This window comes from Talpa occidentalis, unplaced genomic scaffold (genome assembly GCF_014898055.3).
Source record: "Talpa occidentalis isolate TD23 unplaced genomic scaffold, MPIMG_talOcc4v2.1 talOcc4.12, whole genome shotgun sequence".
Lineage (NCBI taxonomy): Eukaryota > Metazoa > Chordata > Mammalia > Eulipotyphla > Talpidae > Talpa > Talpa occidentalis.
Window position 1 is genome coordinate 46101957 of NW_023601212.1, and position 26512 is coordinate 46128468.

General features: G+C 43.8%; 1 protein-coding gene across 4 annotated transcripts in view; it reads left to right on the plus strand.

Annotated features, from left to right (window-relative positions):
• Window positions 1-26512, plus strand: part of NWD1 (NACHT and WD repeat domain containing 1) — a 76073-nt gene that overhangs the window by 39523 nt on the left and 10038 nt on the right. For 3 of the 4 annotated variants that reach the window (XM_037506102.2, XM_037506103.2, XM_037506101.2), the window contains exons 8-15: window positions 1532-1649; window positions 2389-2547; window positions 6641-6838; window positions 9030-9152; window positions 12717-12925; window positions 16929-17201; window positions 23641-23731; window positions 25085-25239. In XM_037506102.2, the coding sequence (XP_037361999.1) occupies window positions 1532-1649; window positions 2389-2547; window positions 6641-6838; window positions 9030-9152; window positions 12717-12925; window positions 16929-17201; window positions 23641-23731; window positions 25085-25239 (1326 nt within the window). The remainder of the gene's footprint in view (window positions 1-1531; window positions 1650-2388; window positions 2548-6640; window positions 6839-9029; window positions 9153-12716; window positions 12926-16928; window positions 17202-23640; window positions 23732-25084; window positions 25240-26512) is intronic. The other variant, XM_054693347.1, reaches the window with a different exon arrangement.

Consider the following 26512-nt stretch of genomic DNA (forward strand, 5'->3'; position numbering starts at 1 on the left):
CCTCCTAATTTTCTTCCTTTCCTGCAAATGGTGAGATGTTGCTCAGCGCCTGAGTGTAATTTGGGGGTGGGAATACATGAAGAATATGTGACCTTCCAACCTTCCAAGGCAGGGCAGAATCACAATATTCAAGACACATATAAAAACTGCTCTGAAATGGCCTCTCAGACTTTTTAATTCATTATACTTTGATTCCTCTGGAGGCACACCTATTTCCTTTCCATTTGGAGGAGGATATTTGACATTTTTCTCTGCAATTTTCCTGGCATGATCCAACTTTCTGTCATCAATTCCTCAAATATGTCTTATTTTATTTCCTATTTAGGAGAGTAGTATGTGATTGTTGAAGAACACACAGAGAAAATCAAAGAGCAAAATAAACCTCCCCACAGCCCCCACTTAGGATGACCCACTCCCACTCTCCCAGGGCCATTATTCACACATTTCATTCCAGTTTTCCTTCTGTGCCTGGGAGCTCTAAGATTTGGCATCCTTAGCTTGCACACTATTCCCTCATTTTTGCCTCTCAAACTCCTCAAGGCTCAACTCAAATGTCTCTTCCTTCAGGAAGTCTTCCAAGATTTTCCTCCTTCTTGATTAATTTTTTTTCTTCAAGCTTCCTTCACTCTGAGGTAGAACTCATGGTTTCTTAAAAAAAAAAAAACCAACTTCATTTTGAAATCATTTTTATATTTACAGCATAGATGAAATTAACCACAGAGTCCCCATGGACGCTCCCTTCATTTTCTCTTAATGCAATGTTCTCCCATAACCATATGGATGAATTAGGAAATGATGAATTAGGAAATACACTCTAAATCTTTGGTTGTAGTTCACCTTTTCTTTGTTATTCCTGTTGGACATAGGAGGAAGGACAAGGTCTGATTCTTCCTCATGCAGCCCTTTCTCTTCTCTGGTGAAGGCCAGACCCACTGCCCTGTGCTTAGAATCGCTACAGACTCAGTCTGTCCCCCTTCCTCATCCCCAGCCTCAGGACTTTCTGCTCCAGTCCATCCTCCCAAAGCACAGCTTCGGGATTACACTATGTAATCTAATCATGCTTCTTTTCTAACACCTTCTATAGGTCCCCGGCACTCTCTACCTCAAATCCAAACTCCTGATGATATTCAATGCCTGCTGAATCTGCTGCCTACAATCTCTCTAGTCCCATTCCCTACCATGATCCTCTAGGCTGCTTTATAATTCATCCTTGAAACAATCTGCTTCTGTTCTATCCATCTTCTGACCTTTGTACATGCTTTCCCCTTGCCCAGGAATGTTATTGTTCTCCAAAAATAGTCTGTTCTCCAGACAGACTCCTTATTTTTTGAGGCCCACCTGCACTGCCCCTTTGCTTCCTTGAGCTCCCTCTGGCCCAATCCAGCGCATGGGGGGATGGCATCTCCATCTGGAATCAGGTCCCCATCCCTACAAGCATCCCTAGGAGGTGCCTCTCCTAGCCAATGTGTGTGGAGTGAATGACTGATCTTGTATCCTAGTGGCCTGGCTGCCAGCCCCTCTTCCCCTGCAGGTGGCACCCCAGCCTCTGTGGTTCTCGGACACAGTTGCAAACCTACGGAAGCTAAAAGAACTGCCCCACCACCTGCTCCACTCTGGCCGCATCGCAGAGTTGAAACAGGAGGTTCTGGGTAAGAGCCAAATTATATCTGGTAGGATCAAGCTGGTGCCTGACCCTCCACCCTGCTCCTGCCTCCCGATCCTAGGAAGGGGAGTAGAAGAAATCCATGACTTCTCTTAAGGCAACAGTTCTCACCTGGGGCAGTTCTGCAGCCCCCACCCCAAGACACTTGGCACTTGGCAATATTTGGAGAAATCTTGGATTGTCACATCTGGGGGAAAGACTGCTACTGGCACCTGGGGGGTAGAGACCAGGTGTGCTGCTCAACACTATACAGTGCACAGGGCACCCCAGCACAGGGAATGATCCCACCCCATGTTGTAGTGCTGAGAATGAGAATCCCTTCCTTGGTGTGAGAAAAACCCTGTCTCTCTATCAATGTGTTTATCCATCTATCCTTCTATGTGTCTCTCTCCCACACAGCTATCTATTATCTTTATATTTACTTATCCATCTGTCAATTTCTCTGCCACTTATTCATCCCCATGATTCTCAACAGGTGTGCCTATGCTCCCCACCCCCAACACTTTCAGTGCTTATGTTTTTGATGATTAAGACTTAGGGGATGCTACTAGCATCTGGCGGGTGGAGACAAGAGATGCTTTTTAACACCCACATTGCCCAAGATAATCCCACCCCCAGAGAATGGTCTGGAGTCCAATGTCAGAATTGTTGAGTGAGAACCCATTGAGAGTTGGAGAGCTAGCAACTGCCCCCCAGGCTCCTCACTGCTTTCTTTCTCCCAACAGGGAGTATGAACTGGATCTCCTGCCGCGGTGTCTCTGGCGGTATCGAAGGTCTGTTGGATGACTTTGACCTGTGTGCCCCTCACGTGGACTGTCCGGAAGTCAGCCTGGTCCGAGAGGCCCTCCAGTTGTGCCGCCCTGCTGTGGAACTCCGAGGCATGGGTGAGTCGCCAACTTGGCAGCAGTGGGAGGGCACTGGGCACTGGTTCCTAAAAGCCTCTGGCTGGATTGCCATGAACCCACATACCTCTCCTGTCTATATACCTGTGGGGTTTCCCTCAGCTCCAGTTCCTAGAATTTTGTTTTAAACCTGGAAGAGCTTTGAAGTGAAAACTACCAAAGCAATATCCACCCACTCAAACCCATGTCAGAAATGACCAGATGGGAGAGATTTCAGGCCAAATCAAAGAAATTATGTTGATACTTAATAAACAAGTGAGAGATGGGCCTCCCCGGTGGCGCAGCGGTTGAGCGCTGGGTTGCGAACCTGCCCGCAGCCTCTACGGCGCTGGTTCGATCTCCGGCTGCTCCCCGGCCACCGGAGGAGGGTCCCACATGGCGCGCAGACCTCTCCTGCCGCCCGCTACTCCCCTCAGCAGTGTACTCCGGTCCTTCTGCCTGCTCTGCTCCCCGCTCTGGCTCTGGTGAGTTCTCTCACCCTCCCGTGCTTCTGGCTGTACCCAGTGCATGTGTAAACAAAACAAACAAACAAAATAAATAAATAAATAAAATAAACATGCCTCTATTAAAAAAAATAATAAACAAGTGAGAAAAAAAGTTCCCTTGGGTTTTTTAAACGGTGAACTTGAAAATATAGTGATAATAATTAAGCACAACTTTTTGGGTACTAATCTCAATCTACTAGAAGAGAGGGAATTCTTGTTCTGGAAATACATTTTGCTAAATTGGGTTCGATGCTGGTATTTCCCATCACCCTATTCATTGATCTGAAAAACCAGCTTAGCTCTCAGGGCAGGTCGCTGGCTGGGCTTGCCCCATTGTCTGCCCCAGAGCTGGAAGCTGATACTCAGGCCAGGATGGTATTTTGTTTGTTTTTGTTTTGTTTTGAAGGTAGTAAAATACACCGAGCTTAACACTTACCATCTTAACTAGTTTGGTGTAAGTGTCCAGTTTGGTGGCCTTAACGCATTTACGTTGTTGTACAACCATTGTCACCACCCTCCATTTGCAGCTTCCCAGATGAAACCCTGTCCCCATTAAACACAAAACTCCTCCTTCAATTCCCCAGTTCCTGCCACCCCCCTCCTCCTTTCTGCCTCTAAGATTCTCACTCCTCCAGGCCGCTCATGGGAGTGGGGTCACGCAACATCTGGCCTTGTGTCTGGCTTATTTCACTCAGCACAGTGTCCTCAAGGTTCACCCATGTTATAGGCTGTGTCAGTAAATTTCCTTCCTTTTTAAAGACTGCGTGATATTCCAGTATGTGTATTCACCACATTTTGCTCGTTCATTCTCCATGGACACTTGGACTGCTTCCACCTTTTGTAAATAATGATTTTTACATAATGCTCCTGTGGATGTGGGCAAATCTTTTCAAATCCTTGCTTTCAGTTCTTTCAGATATGTACCCAGAAATGGAATGGCTGGATCATTTGGTAATTATGTGTATAACTTTTTGAGAACTCCCCAGGCTGTTTTCCATCGTGATTGCACCATTTTCCATTCCCACCAGCAGTGTACAAGGGTTCCAGCTTTTCTGAATACTTGCCAGCACTTGCTATCATCTGATAAAAGAGAAAATAACCACCATCCCCATGGGCGTGAGGCAGCCAGGATGATTTTTATCACACAACTACCACCTGGTTTTGATTTGAGGATTTTTATTAAAGGCTTTATAAAGGTGCTTAAGTCCCTAGGTCCCTTCCATGCTGGCTGGGAGCTCAGCCAGCTGCTGCTTGTCAGGGGAGCATCTCCTGGTATAGCTGGATGGCCCTGACCCCAGCCTCTGCATTTTCCGACTCCACACCCTGTTCCATCTGCCTTAGCTTTTATTTATCATTTCTGCTGATTTTCTTTTATGCCTTCTGTCTGCAGCACCAGACTCTGAGCTCCATGAAGGTAGGGAGCATCATCTCCTGGCTCCCTGAAAAATTTCTAACCCTACCATGCAGACCAGACCTTGCAACTCCCATACCACCTCCCCCTTCCCCTAACAATGGGGGGCACTGGCTTCAGGCAGAGATGTGAATCAATTCATGCATAACCTGTCCCCATGATGCCACCTGAGGGTCCTGGACTGTCACATGATAGTATCCATATTGTTTACCTGAATGGCCTTGGACTAACCATTTCTGCAAATGAACAGTTTTGTACCAAAATATGTCTAAGAACCCTCCCGCGTGAAAGATACTGGTGCCCATGGACAGTTATGCCTTTCTCTTGCACTTGTGCTCACCAGGAGTTGTAAATCTTGTAGAAAGTGATTTCCCAGGAAAATAGCCTTGGGCACAACTGCTCAGCTCATGGGAAGATTGGAAAATCCAAATCACAGAATGTTCTTTGCTGCATCCCTTCACAACCTGTGGTTTCATCAGGAGGCGATGCAGTGACAAATGTCGCCACCAGAGGGCATAGCAGGGCAACATGGGCTCTCAGCACTTTTCAGCACTTCCACCCTCTAGCCAAAGTGATCCAAATCCCTGATGGCGCCATAGTCTCCGGGATGACTCTGGATGGTGCCATTTTTTGTTATTCTGCTTTTATTTAAAAGGATGATATTTGACTCACCATGGATTGGATGGCAGCAATTTTGATTTTTTTTTTAATATTGCATGAAAACATACATCTTGATGGTTGAATTTGTGGGTACTATGTTAAATGTTGCACTATGGCAAATGATACAAATGGGGTAAGGCCAGGACCATGGGTGAGTGCCCCACTAGCCCTGCCCTATTTGACCCACCAGCAAACCAAGGCACAAGATATTGTTGCCACTGCCCCAGGCCCCAACAACAGGACAGCAGGAACTATCCACTGTCAGTGTCCCAAATCTTTATTCTGTGTTGGGATTAAGCTTTGGGGGTCAGATCCTAGCTGTGTAACCTTGTGCAAGTTGCTTAACCTCTCTGCCTCAATTTCCCCCTTTATAAACCTAGCATAAGAATGATGGTTCCTCTGGTCCCAGAAAGACATATTTACTTCCTAATCCCCAGAACTCGTGACTAATGTCTTGTATTTCAAAAGATTGGATTAAATGAAGGGTGTTGAGATGAGGAAGTTTTGCTGATGGTCTATATCGGCCCTAGCTTCTATCACAAGTATCCATAGCAGAGGGAAGCAGAGGAAGGATTGAAACAGAAAACAGAAAACACACAGACATGCATGTTGTGGCACAAATGGAAACTGGGACATCGAGGCTAACACGTGTGTATAGTTTTAGTTGGTACAAGGTTCCAAGTGGGTTTACATTGGCAGTTAGTACATGGTCAGACATGAGGTGGCCACATATCAAGAAGTAAGTTACACAGCAGGAAGTAAGTAAAGGGTCAGTAGCCACAGGATTTTTCAGGTCCCTCTTGCTTCACGCAGTTGAGGCCGTGGGAGATTGGAGGCAAGTGGACAAGAAACAAGGATGCCTGAGCTCCCAGAAGCTGGAAGAGGCAGGAAGAACCCTCCCCTGGAGCCTCCTGAGGGATCGTGGCCCTTCAAGATCTTGATTTAAGACTCTGGCCTCCATAGCTGGGAGAGAATTAATTCTTGTAGCATTAAGCCTCCTGGGTTGTTTTGTTGCAGCCAGCACTGGACATGAGCACACTTAATAACTGTGAAGGGCTGAGTGATTGCTGTTTCTCTGATCCTAGTTGGGTGTCTGATGTCCTGGGCACTAGGAACCCAGCGATGGACAAGACAGGTGCCACCCCTGTTCTGGGGGAAACTCCAGGTCTGGAGCAGTCAGGGGAAACATGTCCATCAAATAAACACACAAAGAAAGCCAAACTGTGCCTGAGATACCAGTTGTGGGAGGAGCTGGGATTGGAGGGTTGGGCTGGAGAAAGCTTGTTGCAGAAGTGACCTTTGAGCTAAAAGCGGAGACCATGGGCATGAGAAAGGAAAGGAACAGGGGAGGGTGGCAAAGACTTCCAGCAGCGGCGATGGTGTGGACAAATACCTGGAGGCTGGGAACCTCCTGGTGCATGTGAAGGAAGGTGTCCAAGAAGGAAGCCAGAGAGGACACTTGAGGGGACTCCACATTGCAGTGGTGCCCCTGCCCGTGACCTGGTCCCCTCTGTTGCAGAGAAAAGCATCCTTTACACAGAACTCCTGGCCAGACTCCATTTCTTCACTACCTCACACCCAGCCCTGGTAGGACAGCTGTGTCAGCAGGCCCAGAGCTGGTTCCGGCTGTGCCCACACCCTGTGCTGGTGCCCCTTGCAGGATTCCTGCAGCCTCCTGGGGGACCTCTCCGGGCGACTCTCACTGGCTGTCACAAAGGTGAGTCTTTGAGCAGCAAATATCCTTCTAGGCCTACTCTTGCCTAAGGACAGCAGACAGCAGGTGTCTCAAGTGAGTCTCTGGGGCTCCCCTCTGCCAGTCGAGGGGCCCCAAGGGTGCCATCAGGACCTGCCCCTGCTGTCTCATGCTGTCTCGCTCTCTCTGCCCCCTTCTTCCCCCCCGGGACTGTAGATTACAGTGTAAATACCACTAATGAGCCAGACAGGGAGGATGTGACTGCCCTGCTGGGGTCTCACCTTTAGGGGTTTAGTGTTCATCTCACTAGATAGTTTCTGCAATTTACAGTTCATACTAATAAGTCTTGACTGTCCCTGAGAGGTGCTTCTAGATTTCTGGGACACCCAGATGTCAGAGGACAAGAGGGTTTCATTCTCTACATTCATCAGACATCCGTCCTTCCACCATCCATCCATCCATCCCTCCGCCCACCCACCCACCCCAAATCTCCTCCTCCTCTGTTCATCTATCCTTCCATCCACTTTCTCCTCCCTTCCTCCTTTTTTCCTTCCTTTTTCTGTCATTTATTCATCATTCATTCCTTCCTTCCTTCTACCCACCCATTAGTCATCCATATTTCTGTTAGTTATTCTTTCCACACCTATGTCCATACTATTTTACTTCCATTTCCTCCATCTGCCCTTTCTATCCACTTATCCTCCACCCAGCCATATACCCAGCCATTCATCAACTCAACCATACATCAGTTGATTCATCCATTTCCCATTTATCCATTCACTCACCCACTCATTCAACCAGTCACGTATGTATCCACTTATCCACCAATACACTTCCACCAGTCATATCCTTATCTGCCCACCCGCAATCTCTCACATTAGTCATGAGCATTTTAAATACAATTTTCTTGTGATTAAAATGTCAATTATTATGACTTAGGCCATTTCTGTACCACGTGACCTTATAGGGAAAGCCACAGTCTCAAGGCACACTGCTCCCAAAATAGGAATTCTAAGAAACATACAATACATGGAGGAGTTGATTAGGGACATCTCTAGAATGCTGTGATGAGAAGGAGTCTCTGGCTAAATCTGATTTAACAGGGAGGGAAAAGTATCTATTTCTTAGATGCTGTAACAAAGGCCAAAATAGCAGTGATTTCAGTAAAATAGTTCATTTCACCCTCATGTAATAGTCTGAGCATGGACGGAGATAATAGAAGGGTGGCCCTCAGGAAAAGGGGAGATTCCAGATCCCCTGCCTCACCAAAAGAAGGTGGAGCTGAGCAGGGAGGGGAAAAAAGGCCGGAGAGGAGACCGGAGAAGGAAGGAAGGAGCATGGAGAGCAAAGAGAAGACCTAGAGGAGGCACATAGAGCAAAGAGACATGTGAAGAAGCTGTGCTTGCTTCTTGGTCTTGAACTGGTTGGAATGGATGTGGGTGAGAGACCCATGGGAAGGTTAACAAACTGGACCCACCCAGCAGAGAACCTTCAACTGTGTTCCCACAAGCTATTGGCAGAAATTTTTTTCTTGGGGGTCTCAGGTCAATCAGGGTCCCCATTCACAGCCAATATACAGTCGTGTTGCTTAATGACTGGAATATGTTCTGAGAGATGTGTCTTTGGGCCATTTTGCTTTGGTGATAAACAGTGTAATTACACAAATTGGATGGTGCTGCCTGCCTGGGCTCTAGGCACCGCAGTCTAAGAGGGCCTTCCTGGACTGAAACATCCACAAGCAATGCATGACTCTGACTGTGTTCCTGAGCCTTAGCCAACCAGAATGGGGTTCTCAGCCTTGACACTACTGACATTTGGGGCTGGATGGTCCTGTGAACAGCATCCCTGGTCTCCAGACACAGTAATGCCCTGTTCTACAGTCGTGATAACCCCAAACTGTCCCAGACATTGTGACCCAGTCCCCTGGGGAGCAGTGTCACCCCTGGGTGAGAACCACTGAACTGATGGCCAGGATGTGTTTAGTCCCTAGGAGCAACATAAATAACACAGCCCAGTTGTGAATCTGGCATCTGTCAGTGCTGGCTTCAAATCCTTGGCTCTGCCATTTCCTAGGTATGTGGATCTGAACAAGAAACTGAATCTGTCTGTGCCTCAGTTTCCTCATCTGTGAAGTGGGAGCCCACCAGAGGACCCTATGGCTGAGCACTCAGACATGGGAATTGATGTCATCACCCTTGTCTCTGTGTGGCTGCAGGTATCACCACAGTAGCATGGAGTACGGAAGAGAGGCTGCTCGTGGTTGGTACTCAGGATGGCATGGTGGTTGTATGGGACATGGAAGAGCAGCAGGCGATCCACATCCTAACGGGACACACAGGTGAGGTTCTGGGGGGGATGATTGTCTACCTCTTCCTTGCGTACTATAGCAAATGATCATCCCCAGAGTCCCTTCCCCACCAGTTCATTTCTTTCTATCCTTGACTTCTTTCCTGCATCAATCAACTGTAGCCTTGTAACAAAGAACCACAAATCACATTGCTTCTAACAATAGCTATTTAGCTTGCCTGCTGTAGATCAGCCATTTGGGCAGTTCTGGTCTCAGTGGTCTTGCTCATGCATCTGTGGTCAGTTACTGGGGCTTTTGGGAGCTGGTTGGTTCAAATGTTCTAACGGAGACAACTCAGCTCTGCTCCATGCAATCTCTTGTGCTCCAGCAGGTTACCTTGGGCAGAGGCAGGGTCTCTAGGAGGTAAGCCCAAGGCAAGGCCTGAAACTGCCCTTGCAACTGGCACCCTGGCCTATCACACGTGTTAGCCAAAGGAAAACATAAGAACAGTCCAGAATTAATGGAAAGGAAATGGGTTTCATTCTTGGGAGAAGCAAAACCCCACTTAGATGTCAGAGAGGAAAAGGATTATAGTTATTTATGCAATTTGTCCACTACAGTAAAGTTTCCGGTCCTCAAAGCCCCACACCACTATGGTTCATACACTCAATCAATTATTGAGTTCCTGCTGTGTACCCTACCCTGTGCTGAAGATAAGAAGAGCAGGGTTAGAAAAGCCAGGCACACGCTGTGGGTGCAAAATTCTAGTGACATCCCTCAATTTTTATTTTTTTTTATTTTTTTTTTTTTATTTATAGAGGCATGTTTTTATTTATTTATTTATTTGTTTGTTTGTTTGTTTTGTTTATACATGCACTGGGTACAGTCAGAAGCGCGGGAGGGCGAGAGAATTCACCAGAGCCAGAGCGGGGAGCAGAGCAGGCAGAGGGAGCGAAGTACACTGCTGAGGGGAGCAGCGGGCGGCAGGAGAGGTCTGCGCGCCATGTGGGACCCTCCTCCGGTGGCCGGGGAGCAGCTGGGGATCGAACCGCTGCGCCGCAGAGGTCGCCGGCAGCTTCGCAACCCAGCGCTCAACCGCTGCGCCACCGGGGAGGCCCCGACATCCCTCAATTTTTAAAGAAAAAAATCCCGTCATCAAGAGAAAAAGTATTTCAATGCAATGTTTTCAAAAATGAAAAAAAAAAATTCAAAAACAGAAAAACTTGGTGCAGCAGACCCCTCCTGTCTCGCCCACTACTCCCCTCAGCAATGTATTTTGTCGGTCTGCCTGTTCTGTTGCCCACTCTGTCTCTGGTGAATTCTCTCACCCTCCCGTGCATCTGGCCTGTACCCCAGTTCTTGCATAAATAAATAAAAAAATCTTTAAAAAATAAAAGAAAAAGAAAAAACTCACAATGAATAAATATCAACCTACCTTGAATAAAAACAGGGTGCTTGGTAAAACTGTGTCAAGCCAAAGGCACCAGGAAAATGCAATCATTTGTGTTTTTAAATTTTACGTTAATCATACTAACATATTTGGCAAGGCGCCAGGACAAAAATGTGGCCACGTACTGTGATGAGTATAATGAGGAAACAGGGAGTCCTGATCTATAGATAGTCACCAAAGTGACCCAAAATGACCCTCCAAGCAGAGTCATTACAGCACAGACACAAGTGTGACAGAGGAAGCTTATAAAGGGTGGAGGAGTGAGAGGAGCACTTCAAGTGCAGCCGGTGCAAAAGCCCTAGAGGGGCAGAGAATGACCCTTTTACAGAACAGCAAAGGCTCCGTGAGGCTGGAACTAGGGAGGGACATAGCATCAAATGAAAAAATCCAGTCACAAAGGCCGCACGGTGTGTGATCTGTTTATATGAATTTCCAGAACAGGCAAATCCATAGACAGAAGCAAATGGGTGGCCATCAGGGACTGAGGGAAGGGAGGCAAGAATGACTGCCAATGGGACTGGTACGGGGTCTCCATTAGGGGTGATGGAATGTTCTGGAATCAGATAGAGGTGATGTCGTACAACATTGTGAATGTACTAGGTGTCACTGTATTACATACTTTAAAATGGTTAAAACAATAGAGAGAGGGGAGGCAGAAGTGATAGCATTTTCAGATTATGGAAATATTCTAAATGTAGCCTGCAGTGATGGCTGCACAATTCTGGGAGCACATAAAAATCAGTGAATTATACTATTGTACATGAATGGGTGCATTTTATGCTGTAAATTATACCACAGTAAATATACTAAAACCTTTCTATCATTGCAAGTAAGCACATACACAGCTTTACTTTTTCTCAGTATCAGTCATAAACATTTTTTTTGTTTCTGTTGAATTTTTTTAAACAACTCTCACTTGTTTTAAATGTACAATTCTGTGATTTTAAATAAATCTACCAAGTTGTGAGACCATTGCCATAATTTTAGAACTTTCCATCACCACAAAGAGTATCCTCTTGCTTGAGCCCATTCCTGACCCCACCCCAGCTCTTGACAACCTCTGATGTTGTTTTCAGGACATTTCATATAAATGGAATTGTTTTTTGCATCTGACTTTTTTCATTCAACATAATATGTTTGAGGTTCATCTGTGTTGTGCATGTATCAATGTTTCCCCCCCTCCTTGAATTGCTGAGGCATATTCCATTATATGGGAGGACCAGTGTGTTTATCCATTCATCAATGGAAGAACATTTACATGCAATGTAAATGTAAACTGCAATGTTATTTGAAGGACATTTACATTGCTTCCAATTTGAATTTACATCTTCCCAAAATGAATAACATTGCTGTGATCCATCACATCTTCATATTCATGATGCTTAAATGTAGCAAAATGATTTCATCTTGGAGCCTTTCTAGTGGGGCGGGGGTTAAAAGTCTCAGCGCTATCAAGCTATCTGCAGCCACTGCAGCATGAGTTCGATCCCCGGCCAGGGAGCTAACCAACATGGCGCAGCAGACCTCTCCTGTCTCGCCCGCTGCTCTCCTCAGCAGTGTATTTCAGTAGATCCACCTGTTCTGCTCCCCACTCTGTCTCTGGTGAATCCTCTCACCCCCCCATACCTCTGGCCTACACCCCAGTTCTTTTATGCATAAATGAATGAAAATAAATCTTAAAAAAAATTTCATCTTCTAAACACATGCAATTTCATCTTCTAAACACATGCAATTCTAAACACATGGATGGAGCTGGAAGGGATCATGCTCAGAGAAATAAGCCAGAAAGAAAAAGAAAAATACTGGATGGTCTCACTCATAACAGGAATCTAGAAAACCTAAATAAGGGACCAGGAAAAAGAATAACTATAAGAAAGAAAAAAATCAAAATCAACAAACATCCATGAACCAGAGACACACTTTGGGGGGCAGGGGAAGGGAGTGGGGAAAGGAGGGATTGGGATCAAAATCAGAAGGTTGCAATTGTATGGGGAATATAAAAATAAAAAAAAGAAGAAGAAATAATTTCATCTTCACAATAGATGATGTTCCAGAATTTTGAAACTATTTTAATTTTTTTCACTATGAGACTATTTCTAGTTATCTGCTATATGGATAATGCTAGGATGAATCTCTTTTTCCGCTTACCTCCTATCCCACTACAGGAGAGGTGAGATGTGTTAAAGTGTTTACCAGAGGGACTCAGGCCATCTCTGCCTCAAAAGACCACACTTTGCGCTTGTGGGACTTACTATCTGGGAAGGAGAAATTTGTCATTTGGGATGGAGGCTCAAAAGATCCCACTGACCCTCAAATCTGGAGTCTTCATGTGGATGAAGAAATGAAGGTTGTGTATTCAGCCTCTGGCTCAAAGGTAACTAACACATGCCCTGTTTGCAAAAGAAAGCCGAGACCAGCACATACAAAGTCATTATATGCTTTTTCTATAAGGAGGGACTCCCGGATAAGGGGAAAGGGACAAAGAGGGGTACACAACCACTTGAGAGGTACTCTAGGGGGTTTCAAACTTTATAGTTGGTAAGATAATCTCGACAGTTCATTCTGATCCTAAGATTTGAGACCCTTTTTTTTATTATTATTATGGGTTTAGTGCTAAAAGTTTCCCTTTGAGTACTGCTTTACCTATATCGCACAATTATGGAAATGCTATGTTTTCACTTATATTCAGATTTCCCTTCTGATTTCTTCTTTGGTCCATGGGCTATTCACAAGTGTTCTATTTGCTGCCAAATACCTTAGAAGTTCCCTGATAACTTTCTGTTATTTACTTTTTCCTAATTTAATGCCATTTAAATTGATTTAAATCCTTTCAAATGCATTGAGACTTGGTTTATGGTCTCTCTTGATAAATGCTCCATGTATATCTGAAAAGGATACAGATTCTGTTGTCATTCTATTCTGTCAATCTTTACCCTATAATTGTTCACTTTATGAATAGAGACACAAAATAGAATCATGGGTTAAAACTAATAACTAAAGGCATTGGGGAGTATATTTGTAATCTGAATTTGCCCCAGTGATTCCTTCCTTGCATGCTGTGTCATCTTGGTCATATCATTTTACCACTCTGACTCAGTTCCACAACTACCACATGAGATAATGACTCAAAACACCTAGCATGGCTTGGCATGTTTTATGCGCCAAATAATTTAGTAGCTATTAATTAAGACACTTCATTCATAATTGGCCATTAACACTAGTAAAATTGGTAGCTTATCAGCTCTGCTGTTTAATAATGGGGTTCACCAGTAATATATGGCTACTGACTACTTCAAGTGTGGTTATTCTGGAAGGCAGCTATGCTCACCACTATACCACCAACACCTCTAAATGTGGTTGTTCTGAATTGAGATGTGCCATAGGAAGAAAGCAAACACTAGATTTCAAAGATGTAGTATCATAAAAATAATGTAAAATATTTCCCTAGTGATTTTATGTCTATCCCATGTTGAAATGATAACATTTGGACATAGTAGATTAAAATGTTATTGAAATGCATTTCACTTGTTTCTTTTTACTTTTTAAGAGATAGTAAAATTTAAATTTAATTGGACACTATTTATTTGTTTATTTATTTACGTAAAGACCTATTCATTTATACATACAAGAACTGGGGTACAGGCCAGAGGTGCAGGGGGCGTGAGGACCCACCAGAGACAGAGCAGGAAGCAGAACAGGCAGATCAACTGAAACACACTCCCAAGGGGAGCAGTGGTTGAGGCAGGAGAGGTCTGCTGTGCCAAGCGAGCAGCGCCAAGGCTGGCTAGGGATCGATGCGCTGCAGAGGCTGTCAGGGAGGCACCTGGACACTTTTTTTTTAAAGATTTATTTATTTATGCAAACAAGAACTGGGGTACAGGCCAGAGGTGTGGGGGTGAGAGGATTCACCAGAGACAGAGTGGGGAACAGAACAGGCAGACTGACTGAAATACACTGCTGGGTTGAGCAGCGGGCAAGTCAGGAGAGGTCTGTCGCGCCATGTGGGTTGCTCCCTGGCCAGGGATCGAACTTGTGCTTCAGTGGCTGCAGACAGCTTCATAGGCTGTGTCTTAACCCCTGGACACATTTTAAACATTACTAATGTGTTGATTGATTTCAAAATTGATTGTGGACATCATCTTTTTTATTAGCAAAAGTTTGCAAGATACAGAAAGAAGTAATAAACAATTCCAAAGGTAATCACCATTAACATTTATATGATTTTACTGGGTAAAACCACAGGTAAAATCGTACATTCATTTTATGAAACAATTTTCCCCACTTAACATGTCAAGAACATTTGCCTATAACCATATAAGCATTCTTCAAAATCAGCCTGCTTACTGTTTTCTTAAATTCTATTGCCTGGTGCCACTACAGCTTATTTAAGTAATCCTTATTATTGGACAGATATGCTGTCCAATAAGAATTTCCAATTCTTTGTGCTTTATTTTATTTTAATTTTTTTTTTTTTTTGTGGGACCCTCTCCGGCGGCCGGGAACGAACCGGCGCTGCAGAGGCTGAGGGCAGCCACCAGGGGAGGCCCTCTTTGTGCTTTTTAATCACTGAAATAAGATGTTTAAATGATGGACAGCTTTTGACTTCCCCAAAACTTAACTACGAATAGCTTACTGTTGACCAGAAACCTTGCCAATAGCATGATCAGTCAATTAACACTGTCATATGCATTATATTTCGTATGTTAGGTGTTATTACATACTATACTTTTACAATGGAGTAAACTAGAGAAAAGAAAATGTTATTAAGAAATCTTAAAGAGGCTTCCCTGTTGGCACAGCGGGTTGAGCACAGCGCTGTGGAGCTGTCTGCAGCCTCTGCAGTGTGGGTTCGATTCCTGGCCGGCCAGGGAGCTACTCACATGGCACGGCAGACCTCTCCTCTCTTGCCTGCTGCTCCCCTCAGTGGTGTTTTTGGTTGTCTGCCTGTTCTGCTCCTCACTCTGTCTCTGGTGAATTCTCTCACCATCCTGTGCCTCTGGCTTGTACCCCAATTCTTGTATAAATAAATAAACCTTTAACAAAAAAAAGAAAGACATAAAGAACAGAAAATACATTTAGAGTACTGTGTTTAACCACACCATACGTTAATGTTGTCTCTTTAAAAGAAAATCCACATACAGGTGGATCTGTGCAGTTCAAAACCATATGGCTCAAGGATCAGCTGCATATGTGTATGTGTTTAACTGTATATCTCTCCGTATTTCTTTAGTGTAAACCCCAGAAGTAGAATTAATGGGCAAATATTTACTAGCTAAATGGTTATTGCCAATAAAAAGAGGTTTACTTTTTTGGTAAAACCTATTTTAATCAATAATTACTTGGGCAGGGCCTCCCCAGTGGCGCAGCGGTTGAGCGCTGGGTTGCGAAGCTGCCCGCGGCCTCTGCAGCGCCGGTTCGATCCCCGGCTGCTCCCCGGCCACTGGAGGAGGGTCCCACATGGCGCGCAGACCTCTCCTGCCGCCCGCTGCTCCCCTCAACAGTGTACTTCGGTCCTTCTGCCTGCTCTGCTCCCCACTCTGGCTCTGGTGAATTCTTTCACCCTCCCGCTCTTCTGACTGTACCCAGTGCATGTATAAACAGAACAAACAAACAAATATAATAAATAAATAAATAAAAACATGCCTCTATAAAAAAAAAAACTATTTAAAAAAAATTACTTGGGCATATATGTGAATGTATTTGGCATGTACTTCCCCCTTCCTCTTTTTTTTAATTGATTTATTTATTTATACAAGCACTGGGTACAGTCAGAAGCACGGGAGGGTGAGAGAATTCTCCAGAGTCAGAGCGGATGGCAGAGCAGGCAGACTGATGAAGTACACTGCTGAGGGGAGCAGCGGGCGGCAGGAGAGGTCTGCGCGCCATGTGGGACCCTCACCTGGCAGCCAGGGATCAAACCGGCGCTGCAGAGGTTGTGGGCAGCTTCACAACCCAGCGCTCAACCGCTGCGCCACCAGGGAAGGCCACCCTCTCCCTCATTTTTAAAAACTTCTTATTCTGGACAATGTTAGACATATGGAAAAGTTATAAAGATACTATGAAGAGTTCCCATATGGTCTTGGTCCAGCCTCTTCAGTGTCAACATCTACATACCCAGGGTGCATTGATAGTGATAGTTTCTATCAGCCTAACTCCAGAATTTATTTGGAATCATCAATTTCTCGACAAATGTCCTTTTTGGTATCCCAGGATACAATTCAGGACCCCTGCACCACTCCTTTATTTTTTTTAACTGGTAGAGCCTTGAAAATAAATGTGTGAATTATAAAACAAGAACAGGGCTTGCATTCAGCTCTGCAATGCTTACCATCTAATTTGCCCACTGATGTGTCTCTTCCTGGTCATCATTCCTTTAGATCAATGCATGGAATCTGGAAACTGCAGAGTTGGTTTTCCGTATCCTGGGAGATGTTACCGATCCCTGGATGTGCATGGCAGCCTTGGCTTCCAGGGCCATGCTGCTGACAGTGTCTGAGGCTGGTGTGGTCAGTATGTGGAACTCCACCACAGGAAAGCTGCAGGGCAAGCAACATTTGTCCAGCATCAAAGAAGAAGCACCTACCTGTGGGGTCTCTATCCAGAAACAGGGAAAGATGGTTACTGGATTCAGCCAGGGCTCCATCTCTTTGGTAAGCAACTTTACTGTATATAATGCTGACATCAACTCAGTCCAAAAGCACCCAGATAAGGGTGCTTATAAGTTGGGAGAGATCTTCTCCAGTTTGATCTTTTAATAAATGACTCTTGGCTTCTTAATTCTAAAAAGTTATAATTTAGCACACATCAAGAAACATCTAAGGGTCTCCTGGAGTCTGGTCAATGCAGGTGATTTGTGGAGTTTGGTCCTGCTATGCCTCTGACCCTCCACCCCGGGAGATAGTTCAGAATAGACTGCAGAGATGTCCCCTTGTAGGACATGAGCTGGGGTTCCACCCACCAGTTCCATCAATGGTTGGTTGGATAACTGTATCGATAGTTGGGTGGATAAGCATTAACACAGGGCCTGGTAGGATGAGGGAGAAGGTCAGAAGCAACAAAAACATTAACACAGGTTAGGAGTTGCAGGCACATGGTCAGCAGCTTTCAGGATTAGATGAGAATGGTGAGAGGATATAGGTGGGTCTCCAATGGTGAATTACACAGGGACTCATAGGTGGAGAAACAAAGGCCACAGTGGACACTGGAGGGGGTCTAGGAGTACAAGAATCCAAATCCACTCCCAAGGAGCCCAGCCTATGGAAGGGAGGTGGTTTGTCAAAGACAGGGTCATACTAAGAGGCAATCTGTTTTCCATAGAGATAGAGGCAGTGTGTTCTTGGTGAAGAAGAAAATACTTCTGAAAGAAGGTCTGAGAAGACCTTCCTGGGGAGGCAGGCTTGGAAGAAGGATTTTAAAGGTGGAAAAAGTGGAGATCAAGGGACTATGGGATATCATGGGAGAAATAGGAGCATGCCTGGTGTTTCAGGGAAACAAGAGGCAGTATGAGATGGATCACAGAGGGTCTTGTAAGCCCTGCCGAGAAGGTGTGGGTTTGAAAAAGGGAGCAATACAACATCTAAAGACTCATCCAAAAGCTCCATATTTCTGAAACTTGTGGCCTTGGCTCCTCCCTGAGACTCTCACTCTCTGGCCTACACTGTAAGCAACACATGAGAGATAACCTCATTCCTGTCATGGGGTCTCTCAGTTGTTTAATTTCACTCCTTTTTCATTCTCTGATTATCTTTAGTAGACCCAGAAAGAACTTCAACTTTGGGTTCAGACACACTTGAGTTTGAAAATCCCAGTCTTACCTTTATATATATTTTATATATAAAATATATATATAAAGATTTATTTATTTATGCATACAAGAGCTGGGGTGCAGGCCAGAGGTGTGTGGGGTGAGAGGATCCACCAGAGACAGAGTGGGGAGCAGAACAGGTGGATCTACTGAAATACACTGCTGAGGGAGCAGCGGGTGAGATAGGAGAGGTCTATTGTGCCATATGGGTAGCTCCCTGGCCGGGGATCAAACTCATGCTGCAATGGCTGCTGATAGCTTCATAATGCTGAGACTTAACCCCTTGCGCCGCCAGGAAAGCCCCCTTACCTTTAATTGGCTGTATTTGGGGGCTGTTTTAGCCTTTTCCATGAGCCTCAGTTTCCCCATTTGTAAGATGGGTAGGAGAGAATGGCACCTACATGCAGAACCAGGACAAGGGATGGTCAGACATGCCCTGGCTTCCAACCTGTGGGGTTGGAGACACACAGATATCACAAAAAAGTGAAGTGGAAATATGATGTTAGTTCAATTCTTCTTTCTCCTTGTATAACCCATGTTTGGTGCCCCATCTCTGTCTCCTCAATGTTCTTTATTCCTGAAGGTTGCTCTTCTGTTGGTCCAAGCACACAGCACCCTCAAGGAGCTCCAGAGACATTTTCACATTACTCACTGGGTCCCTATTTATGGCTGGACCAGCTTTCGTGGCTTTTATTATGACTGCACTATGCACTTCACAAGAAACCATGAGGGAACTTTTAGGAGCAATATTTATTACTTTCAATTCCTGAAGATGCAAGCACACTTGAGAGCCACATGGTGAGGTCTTGGGGAGTTGGAGAGAGAGAGAGCTATGAAAGAAAGAACCTGACACTCTGCCTGTATTAGAATCTGAGGTTGGGCTGTCCAGGGTTTCAGGGGTCCACTCTTTATTGGAAAATTTAAAAGATATGATCTGGAATTAGAGCATGGGAAAAGAGAAGCAGGGTCACTCAAGTGGTCAGTTATCTAGGTCACCCAGGGCTTTCTGAAAGAAGGAACTTCTGGGGTGGGTGCAGTCTAATTCCTAATCTGGTTAATTTACTAGTAGTGGTCTCATGCATCTGGTGATGTGTTATTCAAGATGGGCATATTTGAAATAGATATTTCAGCAATCAAAATCTTGATGTCAGTCACTAACACTACAGCTGTATACCTGCAACTCTGTGCCTGAGTTGGTTTTTTTTTTTTTTTTTTCTGACTCCCCTTCCTCCACATAGCACATTTAGAGCCCATGTTAATGCTGCTAGAAGCAGCCCTTACCCAACCACTCATAGAGCAGGTGGATAGAACCCCAGTTTTTGGCCCTTCTATAGGGAAACTTGATGCATATTCTACATTCTGTCTCAGAGCAGCTTCAGCAGCTGAGCTCCCCAATGCCCACACTGGTTACTGGTTTGATGAGTCACATTTACTGGATGCTTTTCTTTCCCTATCTCAATTCTGTGCTCTCTACCAGTGTTTCCTGAGATCAATTCCCAAGTAAACTTCTTGCACTCAAATACTATTTTCAGCATGTTTCTGGAAGAAACCAAACCACATGGCAAAATGTATATCAGGGCAGAAAATTGCAGGCAGGCCTGGAAGCTAATCTTTAACATCCCAAAGGGCTGTAAAGTAGAAATAGCAATCTCATGATTTGGAAAGCTGGTGGCGAGGCTGTAAGAGATACGAGGTTCTGGAATCTCACCAGTGATCAGATCTCAGCCCTGCTGCATGGAAAGTCTTGATATCACCCTCAAAACATTGGAAGACAGTAGTGAAACAAACTTAACTAAAGACACAATCAAACTCAAAATGAGAACCAGCAGAAGTACAGAGAGATTGATTTGGAATACTTTACACTAAAGGTCCAACAGAAAAAGCATGTCCTTTTCTCAGGGTAAATATTATTTTATACTCTACTGTTCTTTTACATACAATGTCCAATATAACACAAAAATGATGACACACAAAAGAAGCAAGCAAGTGGCAGCATAATCAGAGTGAATCAATCGGTAGAAGTTAACACACAAATGATTCAGATGTTGATATGACCAGAAAGAACTTCCAAATATTTAGGATAATGTGTGAACAGATGGGGACTTTTCAAAATAAAGCTAGAGAGAAGGATCAAGTGGCAATGCTAGACAGAAAGAAGAATGTCAGAAATGAAGTACTCATTTGATGCACTTATGAGCGCATTAGTCATTAGAGAAAGATCAGTGAATTAAAGACAAAATTAGTGGAAATTATCCAATATAAATGTAATTTAAAATAAAATAAAAATGAGTGGAAAAAGAACTGAGAATCTGAGAGTCGTGAAACATTGCCAAATGATCAAAAGTACAACTAGAATCTATGGAGGAAAGCAGAGAAAGAGAATGCAGTAAAATAAATATTTGAAGTGGAAATGGAAGAAAATTTTCCAAAATTTATGCAAGATACAGCCCACAGATCCAAAAGCTCATATAGCCCTCAGCAGGGCCAAAAGAAATAAAACTTCATTTTGGCAATAGGAATCAAACTGCTGAAAATCAAAGATAAAGAGAAAAACATTTAAAGCTGTCAGAAGAAAACAGACCCATTCCTTCCAGTGGGTGTCCCTAGTAAGAATTACAGCTAACTTCTTAGCAGAAATTATGAGGATAGAAGACAATGGGATTGATGGAAAGAAAATAATAAAACCTGTCAAGCTAGACATCCAGATATTTCAAAATTGTCCTTCAACATTAGAGACAAAATAAAGACATTTTTAGGCAAAAAAAAAAAAACTGAGTGAATTTGTCTTCAACTACTTGGCACTATTAGAACTGCTAAAAAGCAGTTCTTTAGGCAGAAGGGATATACGGTCATGTCATGACATTTCCATGAACAGTGGACCATATAGATGACAGGTCTCCAGATAGGCTAGGTGTGCAGTGGCTGAATCACCTAGGATTATGTGATTATAGTCTATGATGTTCACACAAGGATGGCTTTGCCTAATGATGCAGTTCTTACAATATAACCCCATCACTAAATGATATGTGGATATAATATAGGATGGAAGTCCAGTGAAAAAAGGACACACACCTGAAAAGTTAAACAGAAGAGAAAGAGAACAGTCAAAGTTATCTGTGTCCTAGAAAAGTCAGAACAAAGACAAGAAGGCTGAATGAGGAGGTACCTAAAACCTCTAGAACTATCTGGTCTCAGGAAGAGCAGTTGTGGAGCCATTAGACCTGCAAACCACAAAACGAAGGTTGTAGGTATGTCAGTCAAGAGTCTGGTATTGAAATGACATGAACTTACAACAAAGATTTAAAGATATATAGTAGGACATCATCCTGCTCTAATAGAAATTAACATACACATACTAATTCAGGCACAACTATAAGACTTCATGTGCCATCTCTGGACTAAGGCACTCACTCTGAGCCCAGAGAGCTTACTGTGTCTTGCCTTTGTTCATTGCAATTCTCTGAAACTTTGAAACTGACTCATGCATGGAGTGATGCTTTTTACCAGGAATGGGAGAGTTATTTTATTATCTAAATATTGATGTTTTTAAAACTCCCAGGAATTGACTGGTTCAGAAAAGTGCTTGTAATGGAGCTCTTATTTTGAACATAAAAGTGAACATTTTTATGAAAAGAAGATCCATTTCTCAGCTACTATTTTACCTTCTTCATAGGAGTACATTGGGGAGGCCCTGGGGAACACAATCTTGTACTGTCTATCAAGATAAAAAATTACATTACATTCAAATCCAGCAATCCTGTGTCCTGGGACTTCCAAATTCTTGCACCTGTGCTCAGATGTGAATTTGATGTAGGCAAATTTGAAATATGATTGTAAAATTATTCAGTCTTATTTTATATGCAACTTTGAAATAGGGAAAAATGAAAAAAAAAAACATTTTAAACTTTGCTCAGTGAATGGTACACTGTGTCTGCATGAGTGTACGTGGAGCACCATAGTGGTAGGCAGAGACACTGACTGTCCTTTATTGGTCCTAGGAGAAAATCCCACTCAAATTTGACACATTTCATAGTATCTGAGGTCTTCAGACACATTTCATAGTATCTGAGGTCTTCAGATAGTTCTAGAGGTTTTAGGTACCTTCAGAAATATACCCTTCTTTTAAAATAAGACCAGACTAGATAATATTTGCTGCAGTGCTATAATATGTAATAATAGAGCATGATCTTAAATGTCTCTTCATAGGAAGTGGTTAAGTGAATGAAAGACCTTCTCTATTATGGGAAACTCTGTAGCTCTAAAAAATCAGATAGGCTTGAACAGCAGTCAGCAGCAGTCTGTGCCCTGCTGCCTGTTTTTGTCCATCCCAGAATGGTTTTGTGATTTAAAATGGTTGGAAAATAAATACATTGTAAGATCTTATGATGTGGAAGTTCAATGAAGTTTTATTGGGGTACAATCAGGCTCACTTGTTTTCATACTACCCATGGCTACACTAGAACAGCAAAGTTGAGGTGGCCTGCATGCAAAGCTTAAAGCATTTACAATTTACTAGGAAAGTTTACTGACCCCTGGGCTTGAGGTGCTTTAATGGACATAACAAGGTTTCACAAAGTTCTCACTGTATCCCAGGAACTTTATATTCACCAACTTATTAACTTTCAAAAAAATGCTAAGGGGCTTCCTTGGTGGCGCAGCCACTGCAGCATGAGTTTGATCCCTGACCAGGGAGCTGACCCACATGGCGCAACAGACCTCTCCTGACTCGCCCACTGCTCCCCTCAGTACTGTATTTCAGTAGCACGCCTGTTCTGCTCCCCAGTCTGCCTCTGGTGAATCCTCTCACGCCTTGCACTTCTGGCCTACACCCCAGTTCTTGTATACATAAATAAATTTTAAAAATTATTTTAAAAAATGCTAAGATGTAGCTGCTGCCATTATCTCTGTTACAGATGGGTAAACTGAGTGCCCTTCTTTGGCTCCAACCTATTTCCATCTTATTTGGGATCTCCAGAACTCCTCTAGGGGGTGGGTGCTAGAATGTTCCCAGAGTCCCTGAGTTAGTTACATCACCTTCAACAGTGATAATAACGACTGCCAATTTGGGAGGGCTGCTTTTATAGTGTGCATGCACTATAGCCCCATGAAATCATCCTGGTATTGACTCCCACTTAACAGGTGAGGAAACTGAGGCACCAAGGTTAGGAAGTTTGCTTAGTGTCCCAGAGTCAGTGATTGGCAGAACCCTGTGGCAAATCCAGGCCCCTCACCCTGAACCCTTAAGCCCATGGAAATGTTTGACAGCCATTTTTGACTCTGCACAGGTTTCCTCTGAAGGAGACAGCCTGCTGGAGAAACTTCCAGAAGCTGTGGGGTTCCTGGTGGTCTCTGAAGATGACTCCCTTCTTGCTGCAGGTAATATTGAGCTCTTTTGGGAGTGATGAGGAGGTAACTCTGGATTTGGTTACAAGTGGAGAAGGGCTTGGAAAAGGAGACATCTTTGACCAGAGAAGGTTACAAACTGTCTCCAAAGGGCCCAGTAGTAAGCAGCATTGATTTTGCAGACCTGATAGGTCAGTTCAACACCACCCTTGTAACTTGAAAACCCCCTCCCCCAAGGTGGGTGTGTCTGTGCGCCAGTGCAGCTTTCTTTATGGGTGCTGAAATATAAACTTCATATAATTTTCACCTATCGTACAATAATAATCTTATGTTGATTTTTTTCCAACCACTTAAAAATGCAAGAACTAGTGTTAGCACATGGGCAATATAAAAGTAAGTGACAGTCAGTTTTGGTCCATGCATTATAGTTTGCCAACCGATTTTGGACAAGTTTCCTAGCCTTTTCGGGCTTTGGGTTGGTTATCTTTGAAATGGGAGTTCTCTCTGCTGTATAGTCACAAAATAGAAGAGGTCTGAGTGCACTGAGAGTAAGTCAGCCTACATAACCCCCACTTTCAGGGGGTTACCAGTCTAGCAGGAAAGATGGACAATTAGCTAGCCCCAAGATAGAGAGGCTGGTCATATAAGACAAGAATAAAGGGATATGGTAGCATATGACAGGGTTCCCTTCCTTAGTCAAAGCCATCAGGGAAATCTTGCCAACAGAGGTGACCAACATACTGTGTAGTCTGAATTTTGGGGTGATCCATTCTAGGTTCACAACCAAATTGAGCAGAAGGTATGGAGATTTTTCCATGTAACTGCTGCTCCCCACCCTCATATATACAGTCTCCCCCACTATCAACATCCAGCACTGGATGGTGCATTTGTTATAATTGATAAACCCCCATGGACACTCTGTCTCCCCAAATCAGTTTATATTAGGGTTCATTTTTGGTGTTGTACATTCTCTGGTTTTGTATAAATGTATAATGATGTGTATCCATTGCTATAGTATCATGCAGGGTATTTTCATTGCCCTAAAATCAGTGTGAGTTTTATGAAGCCATTTCCAGGGTTCAAGAACACTTTAGACTAGTGTTGACCAAAGCATCATAAGTGATACATGACTGTGCCCAACTTTGTGCTGGGTTCTGGGACACCATGATAAATTCAAACAGACTGGAATCTCCGTCTTGTGAAATTATTGATGCCTGTTACCCCACCACCACTGCCACCAACTGTAGGCTCTGTGAAGGTGGGGCTGTCTATCTTGTTCACCACTGGCACATAGTAGGTGCTCAGAAAACTCTTTCTTTATTGACCTGAATTACTCTCAAGCTCCTCAAGGAATGAAGGGCGTCACCCCAGTCCCTGTCATTTCAGGCTTTGGAAAATCTGTGCGGATATTCTTGGCAGACTCGCAAGGGTTTCATCGGTTCATGGCCACTGACCTAGAACATGAGGACATGGTGGAAACGGCTGTCTTTGGTCCTGACAACAATCTGATTGTGACTGGTTCCCGGGATGCACTCATCCAGGTGAGAGGGCAATGCATCACCCTCACCTCTACCTCGAGAACAGAAAGTACGATTCTTTAGGGCTCTTTGACTTTATAATACAAAAACAAATGAAGGTAAAGAGAGGTGGCCCATTGGGAGAATGGAGGGGTCTCCAGGGATCCAGCAGCAGGCTTGAGAGGGGCATACCAAAGTGTTCAATGAAGGAAACATTATTTCCACCAAACAGGAACATCTGGGAGGGTTTGGGTCTTCAGGGTCAAAGGGAGAGGGAGGAGCATTAAGCTCAAAGTTTTGACAGCTGAAGACAAAGCATGTGATAAATAGCAAATAAGTAGCAGATCAATCACATACTGGTCTCCTAATGCTTTACATTTTTCAAGAGGCCCTCTGAGAACTTTCTTTCCTTCACGTGGGTCAAAGCAATTTGAATTTATATGTTTTGAACAAATGATTTATTTTCAAATAATTTTAGGATTTATAGAACAAAGAGAGCACAGAGTCCCCATATAGACATCTACTCTTAACCAGGCCTCCCCCAATATCAACATTTCAAATTATCAAAACCAAGAAATTAATACTGAATAATACTGTGAACTCATCTCTCAGTTTCACCAACTTCCCCACAAATGTCCTTTTTTTCTTTTTGATTCCAGGATCCGACCCAGGATCCGACGTGGCATTTAGAATCTATTGATAATTACCATATTAAAAATTAGAGGTGGGCCTCCCTGGTGGCTCAGCGGGTTAAGCGCAGCGCTGTGAATCTGTCTGCAGCCTCTGCAGCGCCGGTTCCATTCCCAGCCAGCCAGGGAGACGCCCACATGGCACAGCAGACCTCTCCTGTCTCGCCCTCTGTTCCCTTCAGCAGTTCTTCAGTCCATCTGCCTGCTCTGGTCCCCGCTCTGTCTCTGGTGAATCCTCTCACCCTCCCGCACATCTGGCCTGTGCCCCAGTTCTTGTATAAATAAATAAATCTATAAAAAAAAACAAAAAAATAAAAATTAGAGGTGATAAAATCCCAAGGTATTTTCCCATTAATTCATTAACAGTATCTGTGGACATAATAACGTACTTCTATGAGAATTATTTCCTGAAACAAATAAGGAAACTCATAAGAAAATGTGTCATTTCATATTTTGGTAAATTTTTCCTGTCTGACTCCATAGAAGACAGAGGGATTCTCATCTTTAATTCCACATTCTTCTATAGTTAATTACCATCTGGAAAACTCCAGTGCCCACTTGTGAGAGGAAGAGAGTATAAAAGGCAAATTACATCTTAATCATTACAA